We start from the raw sequence: 24,229 nt of genomic DNA, 5'->3' as shown, positions 1-24,229 counted from the left end.
GAAGCCACTTACAGTCTGTGGCTCAGAAAGTTTTACTTCCTTGGAAACTTCATGAAACCACTTAGCAGCTTATTTGCAAGCGGTGTTTAGTAACCTGCATAACCCTGACATTGTGACAGGACTGGTCGCAGCACCGGAAGGAGGAGCTTCCCTCCCTTGTGAGAGCTGGGCAATGCAAAGGGTGGGACAGAGGGTTTACCTGGGCCCCCGCGCTGTAAACTTCACCAGTATCTCAGGTACAAAGGCTGTAAAAGAGGACAGACATTTGATGTAGTCTAAAATATGTTTGGAGTTGGCTATGTTTCCCCGATAGTCGAGTTCATTATCCAGGGTTGGAGGCTCACCATGTAGCTACCCTTTGCGGATGACTGTACTTCCCAGCTACTTTCAGAAGAAGTCAAGGCAACCAGGCCTTTGGTGGAAAAAGGAGGAGAAAAAAGACTGGCATACAGAAACTCTCCTTTGTCCTAGAAAATTGTGAATGAAGGGAAAGTGTTTCTCCTTTCATCAGGTCTTGTGGAGACACTTGGAAAGTGTGAACTGCTAAGGAGGACCACATGGTCCAACATCTCTAAAAGGAGATCCTGGATCTAGTATGCAGAATATATAAAGAACCCTTACACAGTAGAATGGTGGCTGCCAGGGACAGGGAGTTGGGGTGGCAGTTTGAGAAATGAGGAGAGTTGGTCAAAGGGTACAAACTTCCAGTCATAATATGAGTAAGTTCTGGGGATCTAACATAGAGCATGGTTACTACAGTTAAAATACTGTATTATACACTTGAAAGATGCTAAGAGAGTAGATCTTAAATGTTCTCACCACACATACACACACAAAAAGGTAATTATGTGAAGTGATGGAGGTGTTAACTAACCCTATTGTGGTAATCATTTTGCAATACATAGATATATCAAATCATTACATTATACACCTTAAATTTACATGATGCTATATATCAATTATATCTCAATACAGCTGGAAGAAAATTATTTTTCAAGAATTAAAAAAAAAGAACTATTACAACTCAACATAAAAAAAAACAAACAACCTGATTAAAATATGCAAAAAGGACTTGAATAGACATTTATCTGAAGAAAATACACAAATATAACCATAGGACCTCCAAGACCAGTTCAATTGACCCCATCTCTTATTAACAGAGTGATTAAGAATTGTCTTTCAGAAAATCTGCAAAATCACATAGCCAGAGCATGCAAAAAGAAATCTTGATCTGACATGACCATGGAACCAAAGATCCTCCTTCCCACGGAACCCAAAGACCAGGACATGACTGGAACTTGAAAGCCAGATTCTTATCAGAAGCAAGGGGTCCTTCATTCAGGAAGATCCAGCGTTAAAATTCCTTCCCCGCCTCATCAAAATTGTTTAGAATCCCATCATAAAAGTTTACAGCCTCATCATAAATGTTTAGAACCCTGTCATAAAGGTTTACAACTTTACCATAAATGTTTGAAGCCCACCGACCAAAACCTGTCCCACCAGTGTTTCCAGGTGCCAGCCTATTCTCCCTAACCTCTTACATTTCACCCCAAATCCTGAATCAGAGAGACAGATCTGAGGGCACCTGCCCTGTGTTGTCCCTGCAGATCCATCTTGCAGAATAAAGCTGATCTCTTTTCCCAAAAGTTGATGCTGCAATTAACTGGCTGTTTATGTGCATCAGGCAAGAGAACCCCAATTTTGTGAAGTAACACAGTCAGCCAGTTCATAAAAAGGTGCCCAACATCATTAGTTGTTAGGGAAATGCAAGTCGAAACCACAATGAGGTACCACTTCACACCCATGATGATAACTGTAAGGCTGAAAGCTCAGCTGGGCTAGGGCGGTGGGGTATCATGCTGAGAGCCTGAAGAAATGACCCAGAGACTGTGAAAGAGACATATAGGTTTATTAGGACTTACTTACAGGGAGAGTGTCCAGTGGTGGCTGGCTGGACATGGATTTGCACACAGCTTCTGTCCCATGGGAGAATCTTGCTTAAGTAGACAGAGGAACAAAGGCTGCATGCTTGCCAAGGGGGATTGTCCCTGTATGATCTGCTTTCCCAGGACCAGAGCACCACCCCCCAGACCTCGAGGGTCTTTGTGCCAATTATCCCACGAGAAAGGAGCTGGGTCAGCCAAGCCCAGTACTGCTGTCATCGTGAGCGTTGGCACATAGCCCAGATAAGAAGCCTCAAGGACACATGGCCATTAAAGGGGCACACCCTCTAATGCTCCTGCAATAACTATAACAAAACCAAACAAAAATGGAAAATGAGTATCAGTGAGAATATGGAGAAATTGGAACTCTCTGACATTGCTGGTGGAAGTAAAATGGTGTAGCCGCTGTGGAAAACAGTTTGGGGGCTTCTCAAAAAGTTAAACATATAATTATGACCCAGAAATTGCACTCCTAGGTATATACCCAAAAGAACTGAAAGCAGTGTTCAAACAAAAACTTGTACACAAATGTTCTTAGCAGCACTATTCATAACAGTCAAAGGGTAGAAACAACCCAAATGTTCATCAAACGATGAGCATAAATAACTGTGGTGTAAATACACAATAGAATATTATTCAATCTAAAAATGAAGGAAATTTCGATATACACTATGACACAGATGAACCTTGAGGATATTATGCTGAGTGAAATAAGCCAATCCCAAAAAAACAAATGCTGTGTGATTCCACTTCCGTGAGGTTCCTAGAGTGATCAAATTCATAGAGACAGAAAGCAGAATGGTGTTGTCAGGAGCTGAGGGGCGGGAGAGGTGGGGATTTGTTGTTGAATGGATTCAGAGTTTCAGTTTGGGAGGATGAAATCATTCTGGAGATGGATGGTGGTGATGGTTGCACAAAAATGCTAGTATATTTAATGCTGCAGAACCGTACACTTAAAAATGGTTAAAATGATAAATTTTATTTGATGCATATTTTACCACAAGTTTAAAAACACAAAGTACTAATACATGATACAATGTGAATATTATGATAAGTGAAAGAAGCCAACCACAAATCACATATTGTATAACTCCATTTATATGAAATAATACAGGTAAATCCATAAAAACAGAAAAGCAGATTGGTGGTTGCCAGGGACTGAAGGATGAGGGAATGGTGAGTGACTGCTTGATGGGTATGGGGTCTCCTTTGGGGTGATAAAAATGTTTTGGAACTAGATAGAGGTGATGGTTGCCCAACCTTGTGGACGTACTAAATGCCACTGAACTGTATGCCTTAAGTGTTTAATTTTATGTTATGTGAATTTCACCTCAATTTTTTAAAAAAATGCAGTAGAGGCTCCTTCCAGGTGAGCAAAGGCTTGGAGACCAATGTGTAGATCCAGAAAAAAAGACTGAGAGACCTATGGTGCAATACAGATGTGCAGGATAGGAGCTAGGAGGAGGCCCCTTGGTCAGCTGGTCTCCCTTACAAGGCAAGCATTGACCACATCATTGTGGTGCACTGGAATTGGCCACCCCAAGATACATCTCTTTGGCATGAGGATTATTTTGGGCTGGTTGCTTTTTAAAAATTACAGACATGAGAGAAACTCTGAGAAGTGGAAGTTACTCTTTGTTAAGACAAAAGTCATCCAGGACAGCCCTGTCCCAGCTGCCTAGCAGCAGTCACCACCAGCCCACAGGAAGTAAGAACGCTGGAGTTATGGTCAAGACATCTCCAGGCAGAGGTGGATGCCCCGGAGGCATGACCATCCCTTAGCGCGCTCCGTCATACAGCTCTGTGACTGGCCGGGAGAGCCTCCCAAGCAAGCAGAAAAGTCCCAGGATAAAGACGTATGAAAGCCCCATATGTTTAAAAAGAACTAGAGGTCTATAGAAGACCAGCCATCCCTGTACCCTGGGCCTACCCTGGTTTTAACATTGAATGTCCCATGTCTTGGGAAACACACAGTCCTACACAAGCCAGGCCAGCTAGTCATCTAATTAGAGGTTGTGAGGCAGGAGATGGATTTTAGCATCACCTTCCCCTTCCTGCTACACTGATATCTTGGGATGCTATTTAATAAACCTGATTTGGTTTCTACAAGAAAGTCAGACATTGAGTTAATAGATGCTGTTCATATTTAGTAGTTAAATACCAACTCATATTGATAGTTAAATGGGACTATATACAGTCTGCACATCTATCTTATTTCCATTACACAATGACACCAACTATCATGATGATCTTTATTAGATAATGTCTACTAGTGAATCACTAGGTGGTGAAATACCTTATAAGATACTCCTATGAAAACATTTGTACAAACAATTTTATCCTCCATATAATATCTTGAAAAATTTGCTCTGAAATTCCACTACTGAGAATTCTTGGGTTTGGGGGAGGTGGGTGGCACTATCTTTGGAGCTGTTTTATTTCTTATAGTGTCAACGAACTACATCACTCTGAAAAATTGATAAAATCCCTAATAATCTCTCTGGCCATTCAATATTTTATTATCTATAATCTTTCAACATATCTATTTGGTTAAAGCGTATTCATTACTTGATGGAGTGCATATCTGTCTGTTTTGGTGATTTATGCTGTATTTTCCTCTGAGTTCATCTTCTCTGCTTTGTGGGTTTCCATAGGGCCAATGCTTCTCAAGTTGGATTATAAGAAACCCTAGCTTTCTACACAGGGTACAACTGGCCATTGGTCTTAACTCAGGTTGTGGCAGTTCCCTTCTATGGAAACAAAGCTAAACTTGGAATTGCACTCTGACCAAAGGCTCACTAACAGCAAATAAATCATAAACTGGTAAGTAGTGTCTTAAAGGCAAACATACTACAGTAATCCACTTTGGGCATTTAAAGGGTCATGCCTCCTGTCATTGTCTTTGTGATTATGAAAGGATAGTAGAAAACAGCTCACTCTTATTTACTAGACGAGGACACTGTGTCCCATGGAGATGAGGGGGCTTGGTCAAAGTGACACTGGTTTTAGTGGCTGAACTTGTGGGAACTGGAAAATAATGGGAACATTGTTGAAGGTTTACAATGGAGTTGAAATCTGGTTTCAAGCCTCTGAGTCATCGTATGAGGACAAGGATTTCATAACTTCAACAGCAAAAATGTTGAAAGAGAAAATGAGACACTTTATTCAGCACTTTATTTTTCTTACAAAAAAATTAAAATAAGAGTAAATGGATGATCTAAGAAAACTGTAAAATACTTTCATAATTTCTTGAAGACTTGTAGTGAAACCAGAATTTCTCAAGCTTTCCCAGCCTGTTAGTAACAGCACAACCACATGAACATGAATGTCACAATTCCACAGCTCTGATCGCCATTCCCTAATGCATCTGTTCGTGCTGGGACTCAGTTCCTACCACAGTGTCCCACTGTGCTTGTGGATAAGTCCCCAAGAACACATTGGTGAACTCGAGTGCAAGCCCACCATCCTCTGGGTCTCTCCCTGGTGCTGGTGCCTTTGAGCCCCTCCCTGCGGCCCCACAGCCGCCAGCTGCTGCTGCTCTTCTCCACCCCCTAGATAGGAAGAATTTTCTCTCTCCAGGTCAAAGTGGGTCACCTGAACCCTGATCCTCTCAAAGCCTATTGAAAAACCAAGTCAGTAACCTGAGGCTGTTTTGTTCATTACTCATACACTCTGACAAATCCAATTTGTGAGATAATATCAACTTGTGGTCAGGAACCCCAGGGTCATTCTGCCTCTCTGAATCCTGGCACCACCACTCACTGGCTGGGTGGCTTTGTGCACCATAACTGATCTCTGTATTTCTGTTTCCCTGCATTTAAAATGCAGACAACCCAGAGGTTTGTCCTGATGCACCAATGTCTGTGTATTAAAGCGCTTAGTACAGGCCTGGCATACAGTTAGCTCTCAGGAAACGTCTATTATTCTTTCTGTGTTGACACTGGTTTACAATTGTGAATAAGGCACAGACTTGTCCTCAAGATGCTTGCAGTTTGGTGTGCCAGTTGGGTTTATTTTGACTATTTGTTAACAGATGAATAATACAAAGTATCGTTCTCAAAAAAGATGAAAGTCTACAAAGAAAGAGAAGCTGTTTGGTACACAAATAATTGTAATAAGTACAATAAAAAAGAAGTGTGCACAAGGTAAAAGGTAGCAGACACAGGGAGAGTGACCAGGAGATTTAAATTTTATAGTAATGTAATCCAAGCTACTTTGGTTGGCCTGCATTTCCCAAACTCATTCCATCCGCATCCCTGGCACAGTGACATGTATTCCTAACAGAAAAACTTAGCTTTGCCCCACATCTAACACCTTCCTTTGAGATGTTTTTCAGCTGAGCTGGGCTTCCACCTCAGAGAAATTCCAAGAGCAAACCACTCTCAACCAGCTCTAACCTGACCAGGGAGCCTCGCCTGCACAGAGGGACTTGGAGGGGACCTGAGGTTGCCTCTGGTTCGTTACTACACAAAAATCTCGCCCCCCCCCCCCCCCCCCCCCCGCAACATACCTTACTAGGGCACATTTTGTACCATGTGCAGAGTTTGGAGGACTATACATGCACCAACTGTGAAAAGATTGCTCTACGAAAACATGGTTACTTTTGACCAAAGCAATAAGGTCTTTACAATATTGAAGTATATCTCTCTTTATCAGCTGTGGATCAAAAGAGGAAGGGGCCAGGTGCATTGGGCATTCTATGACTATCTCAAAGGGTGAGACTTTATGAGTTTTGAAGGGGGTAGATCTGAGATTTAGAAGAACCAATGGCAATGCTTGTGGTCAAGGTATTTGGAGGGTCACTACAAATTTTGCCAACTGAGTCTTAATAATGCCATTGGTGTATTCGACTAAACCAGAGGACTGAGGTGGTCAGCAAAGTAAAACTGTTGTGAACTAACCAAATAGTGCAGATATGTCAAAGTACCTAACCAGTAAAATGAGTTCCTTGATCACTAGAAGTTTCAGAGGAGTTCCCCAGGTGGAATAATCCTTCCCAAAAGGACTTCAGCCACTTTTAGAAGAGGCAGTAGCCTGTCTGCAAGGGAAGGCTTCAGTCCAGTGAGCAATTATACAGACCATGACTAAAACGTATGTATCTCCATGAGACAGGAGCAACTGTATGAAATCCATTTGCCAATCCTTAAAAGGCGATTTTCAACATCCAGGAGCAGCACAAACAGGTTTCCCTGGATTGTGTTTTGGACAGGTGGGACAAGTGAGGCTTTTTGTGGCCTTCTTAATATTCCCCCACAAATATTGATTCATAAATGCTATCACTTTGTCAGTGAACCAATGATTTCATATGTGTAGAGTGGTTAGGAATGGCAATTTTAGAGTCTTTGGTAGGACTGGGTTGTTATTTGGCCCAAACCAGAGTTTTCTCTTTTTATCAAACCAACAATTATTGAATTTCCAACATTGTGTTTCCTTTTCTGAGGCTGATTCTTGGGCCTCTATAGCCAATTTTTCAAAGTTATCATTTGGGGAAATATCCCCTTGCATCATGACAGAGTTTTTGCTGCTGTTGGTTCCTTTAAGGGATGCATCCCTTGTGGAAATGTCAGCAAGTTGATTCCAGAGTCTTTAGCTACCAGAGAGTCAAATTTAGAATGCCCCAGGTTCTTAATAATAGCTAAAGCAGCAGGTAAAAGTATAGCACCCAATAATTCTTGAACACATGGGCCATTTTTAATTTTCTCTCTGCTGGAAGTAAGGACGCCACATTGCCTCCATGACATTTTAAAATCGTGAGCTACTCTGAAAGTGTATCTACTATCAGTACCACTGTTGGCAGTTTTGCTTTTGGCTAGAGTGCAGGTCTGTGTGAGTGTGTATATTTCAGCTTGTTGGGCTGTAGAAGCCAAAGGTAAAGTTGCTGCTTCCATTAGATCAAAGGGTGTTGATATTTCATATCCAGGACAATATTTACCATTCTTGCCTTTTAAGTAAGAACCCTCAATGAACCATGAGAAGTCAGTATCACTAAAGGGAGTTCCCTGCAGATCATCAGAAGGGGTCAGGAGGTGATCCATCACTGTTCACAGTTGTGAGGGGCTTCCTCAGCAATGGAGGGGAGAAGAGTAGCAGGGCTGGGGTTATTACACCATAGAAGAGTTATGTGAGGAACAGCTAGCAAAAGGATTTCATAGGCAGTGAGGCAGCTGACTGAAAAACGTTGAGTGTGACGAGAATTCAGGAGAGCTTCTACTGCATGAGCTACAAAGGTGGTTAAAGAGGATCACACAACTATTTCCTCAGTGGCTTTAACTGAAAGGACAGTGGCAGTAATGCCTCTAAGGCAAGGGGGTATCCCCATACCACAGGGTCCAGTTGCTGGCTATAATACCCTATGGGCCAATGGTGTCCTGTGTTTCTGGGTGAGTACTCCAAGGTCATTTCCTTCCTTTTTATATACAAAAGTGAAAAAGGGAATCTGATAATTGGGATGCCCAAGGGCAGATGGGTTCATTAGACTCTGCTTTAGGGCTGTAAAGCATATGTCATTCATTCTTCCTGTAAAATTGGGTCAGGGTTGTCGTTCTTTAGTAAGACATACAGAGGTTTGGCCATTACGAAAAAAATCTGGAAACCAAATTCAACAATAACCAGCTAGACTAAGAAAACGTCACATTTGATGATTAGTTTCCAGCTTTGGGAAACTTAGGACACCATAAAGCCTAGCTGGATTTAAGTGTAGCCCTTGTTCTGATGCCAGATGTCTTAAATATTGATGTGAGCTTGGACAAACTGCAATTTTTCACTGGAAACTTTGTTTCCCTTTAAGGCTAAAAGCCTTAGCAAGTGGATGCTGTCTTTCCGTGAGGAGGTTTGGAAGGGAGAGCAAAGAAGCAAATCGTCCACATATTGCAACAAAGTAGAATCCCTAGGGAACTTGATATCATCCAGACCAGCAGTTAGGGTTTCTGAGAAATAAAAAGGGGTCTGGGTGAAACCCTGAGACATTACTCTCCAGGTGAATTGTTCTTCTTCCAAGTAAAGGCAAAAAGGTATTGGCTAGCTTCAACAGGAATAGTAAAAAATGCACTGCTTAAATCAATTACAGTAAAGAATTTGCTTTCAGTTGGGATGGATGTTAGGAAGAACAGGGTGTTGAAAGATAACAATGTTGTTTACTGGAGGTCTGGACAAACCTCCACCCTTGGCCCTTGGTTTTTCTCACAGGTAAAATAGGAGTATTACACGGACTAGAGCAAGTGATCATGAGGCCCTGAGCCTTGTAATCCTGTATTATGGGCTTTATACCTTGAAGGGTGTTCTGTGCCATGTCAGCCTATCAACAACCAATGTGTCTGGATGGGCCCCTATGGTTCTTAGTATGATTGCAAGATGCCCTTCAGCCATAACCATCAGGAAACTTTGAAAAAAATAACGTTTATTAGTTGTAAGACCTATAAATTACACAGCACACATAGGGCCACACAGTGAGGTCATGGGGGGAGAGACAGAGAGAGCATGTGAGCCTGAGGTTCTGCTTTTAATAGGGTCAAGGGTGGGGGCCTAGTAGTTTTACAGGCTCACTCTTCATTGGTGAATTTAAAACGTAAGAGCAGTAATTTAAAGCATCAGAAGAAAAAAAATAGTCCAAGTGGTCAGTTATTGAAATCAATCAATATCTCTAAAACAAAGGCGCCTCAGTGTGGGGAGGCGGCCTGGTTCTTTATCTAGTCCTGTGGCTGGCAATGTGTTTATTCAAGATAGCCCTCTTTGCCGTGGACGCCCCTTTGACATGAATGCCTCAGCAATCAAACCTTAAGTCAGGCACTTGCATTACAAAAAGGAGAACCAAGGCTGCCGCTACAATCGACCCTGTGATGTGGAGGCGGCAGAGTCAATGGAGGACACTAACTGCTGGGTAGCTGATCTGTTAAAGGTCAAGAATAGGGCACACGGTAACCCAGAAAGTACACATCTAAATAGGATTACAGAAGCAAATCCTATCATAATTATACAGGCAATAGTCTGAAATCTAGTCATTAGCTATTGTCCCAAACTTGAAAGGATCCTTCAATGAAACTAAGTCAGCGATCTTGGGGGCCCTAGGAATCTGTTCAAAGATTTGCGTAATACTGGGAAATATTTTAGCATCTTTGGCCATCTGGTGTAAGTAGGTTTGAACCTGTCCTGAGTTGCTAGATTGCTCCATATCTCGTTGAACCAGTTTCTTAGTCCTGAGGTTAGATCAGTTAAGTTAAAGTTTGTGTCTCATTTTAGAGGTGGTGATGCAGGTGGGCTCCCAAAATTAGGCCTATGGTACAAGCAATCAGGTATTTAATAAGACGCATTCCTATGGAAACAAAAGAAAAACAATGGCTAATGATTGGAGATGACTATAGTCTAAGTTTCTGAGTTCTGAAGGCAGCCAGTTTTCTAGTTGTTAGGGTTGAAGCATCTTTTGCAGTTTGAAATGTCTCTGATGATGTCATCAGGTGTTCAGGTAAACTTTCCGAGTGGCTTACACAGCAACAGGCACAAAGATTGTCTAAATATGGGCTATTGTGGTGATTTCTCTTAAGTTTATATCAAGTTGTTCAGCTTCAGTTTGCAGAGCTTCAGGAAAATGGCAGCTTTATTTTTCAATGATTCCAAGTCAAAAGTGGGAGAAAAATTGGAAGTATTAGTTTGGAGAGTTGTAGCCAAATATTTGTGGAAACTGGAAGAATTCAGGATCCAGTCCAATTTACAGGTGGGAAACAAAACCTCAAAGGCAATTAGCAGAACTAGAATCTAATATCTACAGTGCGTATTAGAGTTTCTATTGAAACATTAGACCCGGATATTTTACAGCCTTGTAAAGTTAGAAGTTATCCTATAAGAAACTGATGAGTTTTCTTTTCTGTGGTGGGAAAACAAGGTAACACCAAATGTTACAGTTTGATTGCCCTATAGGACATTAACTAGAGCTGCATCCAATTTAGCTATCTTATTTCATTATTCATTTTTGTTCTCATTCACTGTAACAATCCTAGTTTTTCAAATTCTCTTTTGAACTTACTTTATGAGTTCTCTTTCTTTTAAATTATTTTATTTTATTTTATTTTTTTGAGGAAGATTAGCCCTGAGCTAACTACTGCCAGTCCTCCTCTTTTTGCTGAGGAAGGCTGGCCCTGAGCTAACATCCATGCCCATCTTCCTCTACTTTATATGTGGGATGCCTACCACAGCATGGCTTTGCCAAGCAGTGCCATGTCCACACCCGGGATCTGAACCGGCGAACCCCAGGCCACCAAGAAGCGGAATGTGCAAACTTAACTGCTGCGCCACTGGGCCGGCCCCTATGAGTTTTCTTATCACTGAGATAAATGAAATATTGTTATGTGCTCACTATCTCTTTGGATGAGAAATACGTGTTTAACATTTAGAGAATTACATGTTCACAAAGAAATATACACAAGTTCAAAGAAGGCGCAAGGAAAGTGTATGTGATGCAGAAGAGGAGATGAGGAAGACCTGGTGGAGAGGACACCTGTGTTGGGGGGAATGAGAAGAAGCTATTCCAGACAGAGGAGGCTCAGGTATGGGAACACAATGACAGGGGTGTAGAATGATGCCAGATTATGAGGCTGAGAGGTGGGCAAACGCTAGATACTGAGCTATGCATATCATGCTAATGAGCTAGAGCCTTATTCTGCATAACAACAGAGGACCTTGAGGAATTTTTAGCAAGGAAGTGACACAGTAAGATGGATTTGTATTATTAAGACCAATTTCGCTTAAAGGGAGTATGCATAGGTGGAAGTGAACCCAAAGACAAAGACGCTAAACTCCTGAGAGATGAGAAACGTATGAACTAAGGCAGTGGCAGTAGGATTGAGCAGGCACAGAATGATTTGAGATTTAGAATAAGCGAAGCATGATGATTGCTTGGATGTGGGGGTGGAGAGAGAGGTAGGAGGTGAGAAGAGCAACATGTGATAAATTATAATGAGGGGGCGGCAAGGAGATGGAGTTGACCTATATCAGCAACAATTCCTGCTTTAGGCATAGAGATTGTATCAGGTGGCAGCATGTGCATATCCAGCACGTGAAACAGAGAAGTAGGAAAAGGAAAAAAGTCCTCACATTCCTAACTTCTTACATAGTTCACACACATTGTAGAATAAACTCTGTTTGCCTGGCTCACTCAAAATTCCATCCTTCCTTATGAAATGTTTGCCCACTCAATCTGATTCTGAATCATTGTAGAATGCATAACAGCTTAACATACTTTTTTTCAGAAGGTAAGTCACATTTGCCTTTTAGCCTAGTGCTGGATGGAATGCAAATTGAGAAGATTCAGTAAGGATAGTTCTCCATTAAAAAAAAGCCAACTAAGGTGAATCCTCTGAAACAAGAGACAGATATAGAAATAAATACAGATATGTGTATACATGAGAGGGTCTAGAAGCATCAACACCTCAGTAGCAACAAGCATACCCAGCACTCAAACGTTGGTCTCTAGTAAAAGGAACCAGAAATGGCTGATTATAGGGCTGGGCTGAGAAAATTCAAGATAAGATGAACCCGGAGTATCTCGTAATGTCAGAAAGTAACAAAATTATGAAAAAAAAAAAAAAAAAGATTTCTCAAAAGGACACAGGATAAAACCTGAAAGAGCTCCAAATTTGAACAACAAAAATAAATACCAACAGAGTTCTAGGTTGGCCCTTTTCTTCTCTCAGTGCTCTAAAGACGTAGGTCCACCATCTCCTACTGAAAACTCGGCTGTCATCCTTATCTTTGTTCTTTGTATATGTCTTTTTTTCTTGGGCTGTTTTTTAAGACTTCCTGCTAACTACTTTTAAGCAAACTGATTATGATGTGCTTTGGTGTAGTTTTCTTCATGTTTCTTGTGCTTAGGGATTGCTGAGCTTCTTGGATCTGTGGGTTTATAGACTATGAAATTTGTAAAATTTTGACCGTTTCTTCAAACACTTTCTATGCTCCTCGTCATTCTCCTTTGGGAACTCAAATTATAGATTAGGCCACTTAGAGTTGTGACACACAAAATGAGGCACTCTTCATTTTTCTTCCAGTTTGTATTTCACTCTGTTTCATTTTACATAGCTTCTATTGTTGTTTCCAAGTTCACTAATCTTTTCTGCTAAGTCTGAGCTGTCATTAATCCCATCCAATGTAATTTTCATCTTAGTCACTGTATTATATATTAATAACAATGCCAATAGAAACCACAGCAGGATTTTCCTGGAAATCTTCAAAAGATCTGTCTTTGAATTTGCAGATTCTTTCCTCTGTGCGATTGAGTCTGCCGTTGCCTCTACTGCACTTTTCATTTTATTTATTCTTCAATTCCACAATTTGTTTGATTCTATCTCTTTGTTGACCTTCTTGTTTTGCTCATGTATTTTTTTCTTGATTTCATTGAGTTATCCATCTGTGTTCTCTTGTAGCTCAACAAACTTCTTTAAAACAAATATTTTGGATTATTTTTCAGGTGATTCATAGGTCTCCGTTTCTTTGTGATCCATTACTGGAAAAGTACTGCATTCTTTTCATGGTATCATGTTTCCTTGATTTTTTTGTGTTCCTTATAGTCTTATATTTGTTGACACAAATAACTCAAAACCAATCTATAAATCAAAACTGGGGCGAGTTTATCATGAGCCAAATGTGAGGAACAGATAGCCTGGGAGAGTCCTTCCACAAAGAAATGGAGCACTCCAAAGAAGTGGGAGTGTATAGAGTATTCATATACCATCAAAGAGCATGTATCACGCATGACTGAAAAGTCCCTTTTAGGGGCTGGCCCGGTGGCACAGCAGTTAAGTGCACACATTCCACTTCGGTGGCCAGGGTTTGCCAGTTCAGATCCCAGGTGTGGACATGGCACTGCTTGTCAAGCCATGCTGTGGCAGGCGTCCCACATATAAAGTAGAGGAAGATGGGCACGGATGTTAGCTCAGGGCCAGCCTTCCTCAGCAAAAAGGAGGATTGGCAGTGGATGTTAGCTCAGGGCTAATCTTCCTCAAAAAAAAAAAAAAAGATAATGGACTTAGGAGGTCCCAACTCTTGTCCCCCAACAAAAACAACAATTTAACAACTACTTACCAAAAAATATAGCTCTGGGGAGCTCTGGAGTACAATGAAGAAGCTGTAGGAGCCCAGCAGAACAAAAACACAGGATGTCTGTATAGAAAAGCAGAGGAAGCATTTTACCTGTGTCACCCATCTCCTGGTGCAGTAAAGTTAGGCACCAAGAGGGATCTTCTCAGCTGCAGCCTCCTTCACTGGGGGAAAAAGCAAGCAAGAGGAGTCCAGCAGGCTTCACCTGTGCTACAGACAGCTGCAGCTTTTGTCACTGAGGATACCCACAGTATTGGCCAACACTGACTGCCACTGATGGAGGTGCCTGGAGTCTGTGCCACTATGCTCCCCAGAGAAGGAGCCACTGCTTGACCCTCTGGTGCTGGAGCCACTCCATCCTCCTCAGCCCAGCGCCATCATGCACACCCCAGATTCTGGTGCTGCTGTGCACATGCCCACATCCCAGACCCCACACACCTGTGCCCAGGACCTCAGCACCAAGAGGGATCCCCTCATCCATAACTATCCCCTGCAGAGGAAAGGCAAGCAGGAGAACCTCAGCATTCTTCACCAAGAACCCCAGCAGCTCTTGCTGCCATCATATACACCTGCAGCCATTTCTGCCAAGGACCTCCCAAGTCTTCACCAATGCTAACCTTAGTTGTTGCAGCTGCCCAGAGTCCACCCTATTACACACACACACACATACACACACACACACTCACCCAGAGCTGGAGCTGCTGCACCTCACCCAGCCAGCACACTCACACCTAACTGTAGGTGAAGGTCTTTCATCAGGGAAGCCAGTCTGTATAGTCTGGAAGAGGAGACTACTCCTTCAAATATGCAGCCAATCAATATGATAAAAATGGCAAGCAATAGGATATATTGGAGTATATGAGGAAGCCACTTGGTGCAAAGCTGATTTGACCTAACCTTATTTTTTTCCAAAAGGGCCTGGTGTGGCCATTGAGCATGCATTATTTATCTGCTTTAAGCATTTGCTATGTCCCAAAGGCAGGAACAGATGCCCTTAATATAAAGGTGCAACTTCTCCCACATTAGCATTTCCTTAAGGATAAGCATCTCTCTCTAGACTAGGAATTGATTGCTGTGCTCACCTGTGACCACCCAGCTCAAGACAACTGACCTACTTCCTGCTGTGTCATCAATCACTGTGCCACAGGGCAATCTTGTGACTATTGTAAAAGGGATTTTTTTTTTTTTTTTTTTTGAGGAAGATTAGCCCTGAGCTAACATCCACTGCCAATCCTCTTTTTGCCAAAGTGGAATGTGCACACTTAACCGCTGCGCCACCAGGCTGGCCCCCATTATCTTTTCGACATCCATCTCCTATAACATCTTTTTTGAATTCTGAGTCCTAGTGAGTCATTGAACCTGATGGTAGTCTTGGGAACACCTGGCTCCAAATTGTACCATTAAATACCTGATTTTAGTGTAATGCAGCATTAAGTTTACCTCAATTTTAAAATCCAGCTTTAAGACTACATGATTAATTCATTTAAATGGAAAGAAACTCAAGAAAAAAATAAAACCAAAATGAGCAAACTCTTGGATTTCTCCCCTTAAAAAAAGAGCACAGGAAAAAGAACTGTATTAGCACATTCTGCTCTGACATAGCAATATCTATCATCAATGATCTAATGGCATCCTTATCTTGCAATAATTTTAAAATTTGCCTTAGTACAATCACACCTTGTTCTATATATATAGTCATGCGTTGCTTAATGATGGGTTCTGAGAAGTGTGTGTTTAGGCAATTTTGTCATTGTGCAAACATCATGGAGTGTACTTACACAAATCTAGATGGTATAACCTACTACACATCTAGGCTATGTGGTACTAATCTTATGGGACCACTGTTTATGTGTGGTCTGTCATTGACCGAAATGTCATTATGTGGCACACGACTGTACTGCCAATGTTATAGCAAACTTCAGTATAGGTTGTGATAAAGAAAAAACAAAATTCAAAAACCTCCTTGTTCCCTCTAGAACAACTCCACTGGGAGTTATCTTAAGAAAGTGCCTATAAAATTTTCTATTTTATGGACCCAGGAATCAGAAAACAATACTCTAGCTCATAATGAGATAACTCTTGGATTTAATCACGTAATGACATAATCATTACAATTAAATAGCATGGCATAAAGCATGTATTTACCTTCTTGTTTAGATAACTGTTGAAATAAAACATTCATTCACAAAAGTAGACAAATCACAAGTAAACACTTGATGAATTTTCACCAAGAGTACACATCTGTGTACTCAACTCCCAGATCCAGAAAGACAACAGCCTTGTAGAGACCTCTATGATAGTGATACCATGACTTTGATCACCACAAATTAATTTTTCCTATTTTTTCAGTCATGCAAAAGGAATCACATTGTCTATATTCTTTTATGTCTGGCTTCTTTTATTCAACATCACCTTGTGAGATTCAATGATGTTGTTAAGAATAGTTGTAGTTCATTCATTTTCATTGCTGTATGGTATTTCATTGTGTAAACACATCATGATTTATGAGATAATGCATATATTTTATTTTGAAAAGAATACATGGACTGCATTACATTATACAAATTCCTTTGTGTAAAGCAAGTGTCTCAAACCTCAGCACTACTCACATTTTGGACCACATAATTCTTTGCTGTTCTGGACTATCTTATCCATTATAGGATATTTATCAGCATCGCTGGCCTCTTAGCAACCTCTCCCTCCCTGGAGGTCATGAGAATAAAAAACATCTCCAGACATTGCCAAATGCCCCCTGGGAAGCAAAATCACCCCTGGCGGAGAACCACTGGTTTCAAGAATGAGACAATTTTCTAGAATCTTGGGATATGTACATGTACCATTAAAACATGTCTAATCTTTAAAAAAAAAAAAAAAGTTGCTCTTGTTTTCACTTAAATTTAAGGATGTGAGAAAAAATAGTCTACCTAGTCATAAGCAGTGCAACAAATAGCAAAACCCCAAACTATTTCAACAAGGGAGGAAGTGTACATTAAAAGAAGTAACAAAGTCAAAGACTTCTGCAAAGTGTGTGTATTTCAAATATTACTCAACTCTTCCCACAGTCAGTGAGTGGAGACAGAGAATATATAGGAAGAAAGAAAAATAATAGAAAACACACTGAGAGCTACTCTGCTAAGAGCTTTACATTAATTATCTCAACTAATTATTTAAATTAATTATCTGTATGTACATATAAGTAAATGATATGCTTTATGTAATTAATATCACAACAATCCTAATAAGCTAGGTATTATTATCCCAAATTTATAATTGAGGAGAATGAGGATTAGGAAGGTTGAACAACTTTCACAGGGTTCCACAACCTGTAAGTGGTGAAACTGAGGTTCCAGCTCAAGTTGGTCTTTCAATTACTACACACTACCACTTCCTTCTGTTTATTTCTTAAAAGTTGGGAATTAAAGAACTGCAGGTTTTTACTGTTAGATATCTGATTCACATGAACCTCAACTGACAATTCCAGTTAAAGTTCTAAAACCTGGCATAGACATAGGTAAGAACTAGAGAATTGCATCCTAATCCTTGTTTATAATTCTTTCAGGTTGTCACTTGTTCCTTATGTACCTATGAATGTTTCTGCCTTCTAAAACATGATCAACAATACCCATTATACCGTATGAGTCTAGGAAAATGAAGTAGAAAAGACTCCCAATTTCACAGTTTGAGGCCCTCCTTCTTAACTACGCTGTTTGAAACAGTATTATCTTGGTTTAATTCTACAAGTGTTTACTGAGCATCTCCTCCATTCTGGGCAGTGAGCAAGGCCATGGGACTACAAAGATAAGTGAGAGAATTTCCTTGTTCTAAAGAAGTGTATGGTAGGCAGAATCCTAAGATGGTCCCCAAGATTCCTGTCCCCTAGTGTGCACACGCTGCATAATCCCCTCCACTAGAGTGCAGGGAGGACCAGTGAAGATGATGGGATGTCATTCTGTGGTCAGGCTACTAATCAACTGTCTTTGGGTTACTCAAAATAGAGATTATCCTGGATGGGCCTGACCTACTCAAGTGAGCTTTTTACAAGAAGGTAATGTGTCAGAGAGATAATTGAAGGAGCAAACTGTTGTGGAGAAGACTCCATGGCAAGGACCTGAGAACTGCCTCTAAGAGCTAAGAGAAGTAGCTGACTGACAGTGAGGAAGAATATGGGGCCCTTAGTCACAGGACCACAAGGAAATAAATTCTAGCAATAACTTGAGGGAATTTGGAAGCAGATCTTTACTTAGCTGACCCTCCAAATGGGAGAGTCAGCTCTCTGACATCTTAATTTAAGCCTTGTGAGACCCTCACCAGAGGACCTAATTAATACGTGCCAGTCTCTTGACCCACAGACACTGAGATAATACATTTGTGCTGATTTAAGCCACTAAGTTTGTGGTAATTTGCCACGTAACAATAGGAAACTAATAAAAAGTATATAATTCATTATACATATATGTACTTTTTGCTTTTTTCTCCCCAAATCCCCCAGTTGTACATTTTTTTTTAATTGTGGGTCCTTCTAGTTGTGGCACATGGGATGCTGCCTCAACATGGCCTGATGAGCAGCACCCTGTCTGTGTCCAGGATCTGAACCAGCAAAACCCTGGGCCACTGAAGTGGAGAGTGCGAACTTAACCACTCAGCCACAGGGCCGGCCCCATATTTTTTTTATAGATTGGAAAATATGTCTATTTTTCTGATTATAAAAGTATGCTATTACATATTCATAACAAAAAATCAGAAATTTATATGAAAAAATATTCTTAATTCTAGAGCTAACTACTGTTAAGAGAAATACTTTCATTCTTTTTCTATTAAAGTTTTTAAAACGATCAAACAATAGTATTGTTTTATAATTTTTCTATGCTACAGTATTTTATGCATATCGTTCTATAATATTTTATGCATCTTTCAAAATCAAAGATAAAAAGGAGCATTTCCCAAACTTCATATCTGCAAGATACTAATCAATGTTTCAAGAATAAAAATGTTATGTTCAAGTAAGTTTAGGAAACACTGCTTACTATATTCTCTTCTTGGAAAATCACGATACTCATTAGCATATTAAAACTTGAGGAAATCTGGCAACAAAAAAAGAAAACACTTTAATTTTGTCATTTAACACACACACAAAGTTATTTCCTACCAGAGGAAGACTCTTCCTCTTGCACACCTATTAACATCCTGAGGAGCATCTTTTCATTAATATGAATTCAAATGATAGAGATATCTTAACCACTCTTGGATGAAACAAGGTAACACACACATCTTTCAGTGAGCACCATTACCCTCCTAGAGTCTAGGATGTTGAATTAAATTATGTGGAATCCCAGGTCTTTGGCCCCCATTAGTGCAGAATTAATTAGAAGGTAAAGATAAGGGTCTATTTAATTCCTATGATATAACTATCAACATAATGCAATAAACAATTCATCTCTCAAAAATCACTTTTATGACTCTACAGATCAAGGGACCAGACCTCAGAGTGATATCATCAAATATTATTTACAGTGTTATATTTTTGGCAATGCACCTTAACTGGGATTTTCACAAACTGGTATATATTTGGAGGATAATCAGGAAAGATAACAGGTTCATCTTGGCATTTTAAACAAGTGGAATTAGACATTTCTGTATAGGTATAGAAGGCAGTACCAGAATCAAACCATGGCTGAAACATGCAGGCAGTCTTTGGCCAAATAAAAGAACATAATTTCAAAAAATGACAGCTATTCATAAAGGTACTGGGTCTGTTTAACACATCCTCTTCTCTGGCTATATTTAAGTAGAGGGTAGGAGACAATCTTCTGGGGTAATTGCCTGCTCTCAATTCAGGGCTGGTGGCTTCTACAATACTGTCAGTCTCCTAGTGCAGACTAAAGAGTCTCCAGTCAAGGCCAAGAAAGCAGTAAAGTTCCCACAATAATGGACAGTCTAGGTAGATCACTTGAACTCAAGAAAAGAACTTCTGTGTTCCCACAGGAAGGGACAATTTTGGACATCAACGTGCTTTGGGAAGCAATGTCTGAACAGTGAGTGTAAATTAATCTGTAACTCTGTACCCCAAGTGCTATACACTGAATTGTGTCATCTCAAAATTCATATATCAAAACCCTACCCCCCAACATGATGGAATTTGAAAATGAGACCTTGGGAGGTACTGAGGTTTAGATGAGGTCATGAAGGTAGATGGGGGTAAGTCATCATGATGGCGTCAGGGCCCTTATAAAAAGAGACACCAGAGAGCTTGCTCTCTCTTTCTCTCTCATATGAGGACACAGTGAGGTGGCCATCTGCAAGCCAGGAAGAGAGTTCTCATCAGAACGAGACCTGCTGGCATGCTGAGTTCAGACTTCCAGCATCCAGAGCTGTAAGAACTCAATTTCTGTTGTTTAACCCATCCAGTCTGTAGTATTTTGTTATGGCAACCTGAGCTGACTAAGACACCAAGGTTATACCAGCCTAAGGCATGAGAGGGTCCTAAGCCAGCAGATACACTATAGCAGGGCAGACAAGAATCTTTAGGATTATCTATAACCTTTTTGCAACAAAACTATAAAATGCAAATCAATAATGAACTGATCAAATTTATCCTATTCTCCAGTAAGTCCATCTGGGTGACTTTAATAAGGTGGAAGACATAAAGTCTTTACGGTCTCAAGGTATTCATCTTCTTTTGAAGAGGCACCGGATACTCAAACATCTAACAGGAAAAAATATTCTGGGGGTCAGCCCCGTGGCATATCAGTTAAGTTCACGTGCTCCACTTCGGTGGCCCAGAGTTCACAGGTTTGGATCCTGGGTGCATGACCTATACACTGCTCATCAAGCCATGCTGTGGCAGGCGTCCCACATATGAAAAATAGAAGATGGGCACAGATGTTGGCTCAGGGCCAATCTTCCTCAGCAAAAAGAGGAAGGTTGGCACCAGATGTTAGCTCAGGGGTAATCTTCCTCAAAAAAGAAAAAAAAATTCTGAGTATATTTGTACTCCAAACTTGTGGAGCAGGTCCTACCTGTTACCTTACCTTTATAACTAGGCAAATTGCTTACCTTTTGAAGCTTAGGTTGGCGTCTGCAAAATAGGATGTAATATCTCACAAGGTCCTTTTGGGCCCATAATAATAACAACTAACATTTATGGAGCCAGTATTAGTGGTAACTGATTTCTGTACACTATCATCTTACCCAAAGTAAGCTATTGTCTCCATTTTATAGATGAGGATCGTGACTTTGAGTAATTAGTTCATAGTCTTGGTGTTGGTATCATCAAGTAGTTATGGATTAGAACGTGGGCTCGTATGCTTTTTAAGACTGCCCTTTGCACTCATCCCATGGTAAGCTCTCCATCAGTTTCTCTTTAGATTTTGAAACAGAACATCCTGGTTATTGCATATGGCACTCTTCCAGTTCAGGATTCCAGCCCAGAGGGCTCTCTTCCTGTGGTCAGAACGTGCCCATCTATATATAGATCTTCCTCCACTTACAATGAAGTTAAGTCCGGATAAACCCATAGCAAGTTGAAAATATCGTTGAGTCAAAATTGCATTTAATACATCTAACCTTTTGAATATTATATCTCAGCGCACCTTAAACATGCTCAGAACACTTTCATTGGCCTGGCTGTGAAAAATCATCTAACACAAAGCCTATTTTAAAATAAAGTGTTAAATATCTCATGTAACTAATTGAATACTGTACTGAAAGTGAAAACAGAATGGCGTCTGGGTACAGAACGGTTTAAATGTATCGGTTGTTTACCCTCCATCGAGTGGCCGACTGGGATCCCACGCTCGCTGCCGCTGCCAGCATCCCGAGAAAGCATCCAACCGCATATCGCCTAGCCAGGGGAAAGATCAAAATTCAAAATTTGAAGTACAGTTTCTGCTGAATGCATATGCTGTCGCACCATTGCAAAGCCGAAAAATCACGTCAAACCATCCTAAGTCAGAGGCCCTCTGTACTTGCTGGGGGCATCAGGAATAGTCCGTCTGGCGGTTTGGCGCCCAACCAAGACCAGAGGCGCCATCACTGCAAAACTCCCCTTACACCTGAGACTCCCCTTGGCTCTGCTCGCCAGACTCAGGAAACAGAAAAGGGCACTGGGACCGCGGGCGATGACGTCGTCCCGGCGCGACGCCAGGCCCCGTGCCAAGGCTGCCGGGACGTGGGGGCGGGGCCTGAGGTGGGCGGGGCGCCGGGAGGCTTCCGCCGGCCGAGCCGGAGGCGGGAGCGGAGCCCGGGGCGGGGCCTCCTGCCGGGCCGGCTTGAGGTGCTGCGGGGCGGGGCGGGGCGGCCTTGGCCTCCGGACCGCCCGTGGGGCCACTGAGGCCGCTGGCAGCCGCGACGGGTGGCCCCCCGGCTGCGCTCCTCTCCCCGCCTCCTGGGGTCCAGCCTCGGCCGTCCTCACAGCGCTCGGCGTCGCCGCTGGCGCCGCAGCCCGATCTGCAGGCCGCCGAGGGGCGCGGAGCCCATGAGGGCGCGGGCCCCTCCGCCGCCTCCGCGGCGTCGCCGTCGTCCCGGAGCGCCCCGAGCCGGCGCGGGCATGGCCGCGGCATGAGCGCGGAGCCGCCGCCGAAGCCCGAGGCGGGAGCCATGCCCGGGAAGCGCGCGGGCGCGCAGGCCGCGGGCGGCAGCTCGGTGAGCGCGGGCGCCGGGGCCGGCGGCGGGAGGCTGGGCGGGGCCGGGTCGGAGCCGCCGGTCGGCCCGGCTCCGGAGGGCGGGAGGGAGGCTGCCCGGCCGCGGCCCGGCCGCGGCCAGCGCCCTTTTCCGGTCGGCCCGCATTCGCCACGACCGGGCTTCCTCGGCTGCCCAGCGGGCTCGACTTGAGGGGGGCGTTTCGGAGGCGCCGGAGCGGGGCGCGCGGGGCAGCGGCGCCGTGCGTCCAGGGCCTCCGCTCGCTGCGGGCCGCTGCCGCCGGCGGATTGGGCGAGCCTTCTCGGGCGTGTGCGGCCTGGGAAGCGGCCGGCGGACCGGGAAGTTGGCGCGGGGCTGGGCAGCGCCTGCCCCCTCCGCCGGCGGCTGAGGAGCGTTCGGGCGGCCTCTGGTTCCAGTTTTGCGGGAGGTTCGGGCGCTTCTGAAGCGCTAGTTCCGTTGGTGGCGCTCAGTTACTTATGATGGAACACCATGGAGAGTCTGTCATTTCTTTTCTTTTCCTTTTTTTTTTGAGGAAGACTGGCCCTGAGCTAACATCCGTGCCCATCCTCCCCCACTTTATATGTGGGACGCCGCCACAGCCTGGCATGATATGCGGTGCTAGGTCCCACCCGGGATCCCCGCGGGGAACCGGGCCTCCAAAGCGGAAGTGCGAACTCAACTGCTGCACCCCCGGCTGGTCCCGCGAGTCTGTCATTTCTTAAGGACCTTATTTTGTTGGTCTATTTAGGACATAAAACGTAGAAACGCTGCAGTGAATAGAAAATGTAACACCAAGGAAACGTTTTTCCAAAGAAAAGTAGAAATTTTAGGAAAATTAAACGTCTGCTCTCGGCGTCAGCGCTTTCGCTCCCATGATGTAGATTTGCGTTTAGAGAATGCTGAAGGTGACGTTCGGTGGTGTGAGTCCCGGCGGTGGACTTGGGGGCGCGAGCGGAGCAGGAGGAGCGGCGGGCGGAGCAGGAGGAGCCGCAGAGCTGGCTCGGTCCTGGTCCCCCAGCACCCAGGGCGCCGCGCTGGAGGCCGGCGATGCTGCAGCCTCCCCTGCCCGCGTGCTGCTTATTTTTGAAAAAGCGTTAGGGGTTCCTCACTTCAAAGATAAGGTTTCTGGAAAGTGGGGAGTTTATCTTGGTAGGGGGAGGGAAATTCTATGGAGTTGTTTTTTCTCATTTTATGTTTGATTATGTAAAAAGTGGACTTGTCATCTTCTGTCACCTAAACACAACCAAACTGCTCGCTCTTCCTTCTGTCTTGGAGTTGATGGGCAGTAATTACTAACAGTGGCCAAGCTGGTAACCTGAGAGGTAGCCGCCTTCATCTTTCCCATACCTACAGCATCCAGGATGTTACTAAGTCTAGCCAAGTTTGCCAGGTAAAGATTTTAGGTTTTTATCCTGTTCTCTGCATTACTAGGGTTCAGTTCCTCAGCATTTGTGACTTTGATTGTGACTATCTGTTGAGACTCTTGCTTGTCTCACCGTCAGTTTGCCCTCCAGAGCGTTGATCAAGTGTGATCCGACGTGGAAATATGATCATTACTGCTGGCC

General features: G+C 42.8%; 1 protein-coding gene and 1 long non-coding RNA gene across 2 annotated transcripts in view; one reads left to right on the top strand and one right to left on the bottom strand.

Moving 5' to 3' along the window:
* Window positions 1-9,319: 9,319 nt before the first annotated feature.
* LOC106782479 (uncharacterized) lies at window positions 9,320-22,157 on the bottom strand. Its single transcript, XR_001379667.3, has 3 exons — window positions 21,789-22,157; window positions 14,013-14,090; window positions 9,320-10,531 (listed from the first exon to the last, which is right to left on the bottom strand). It is a non-coding gene; the product is annotated as an uncharacterized lncRNA (long non-coding RNA).
* A 98-nt stretch (window positions 22,158-22,255) lies between these two features.
* The window catches only part of MFSD14B (major facilitator superfamily domain containing 14B), an 88,651-nt gene continuing 86,677 nt past the window's right edge, over window positions 22,256-24,229 (top strand). The window contains exon 1 of the mRNA XM_023627642.2: window positions 22,256-22,667. Coding sequence (XP_023483410.1) covers window positions 22,584-22,667 — 84 coding nt within the window. The 5' untranslated portion in view covers window positions 22,256-22,583. The remainder of the gene's footprint in view (window positions 22,668-24,229) is intronic.

This window comes from Equus caballus, chromosome 23, assembly GCF_041296265.1.
Source record: "Equus caballus isolate H_3958 breed thoroughbred chromosome 23, TB-T2T, whole genome shotgun sequence".
Lineage (NCBI taxonomy): Eukaryota > Metazoa > Chordata > Mammalia > Perissodactyla > Equidae > Equus > Equus caballus.
This window is presented reverse-complemented; position numbering and strand designations above follow the sequence as displayed.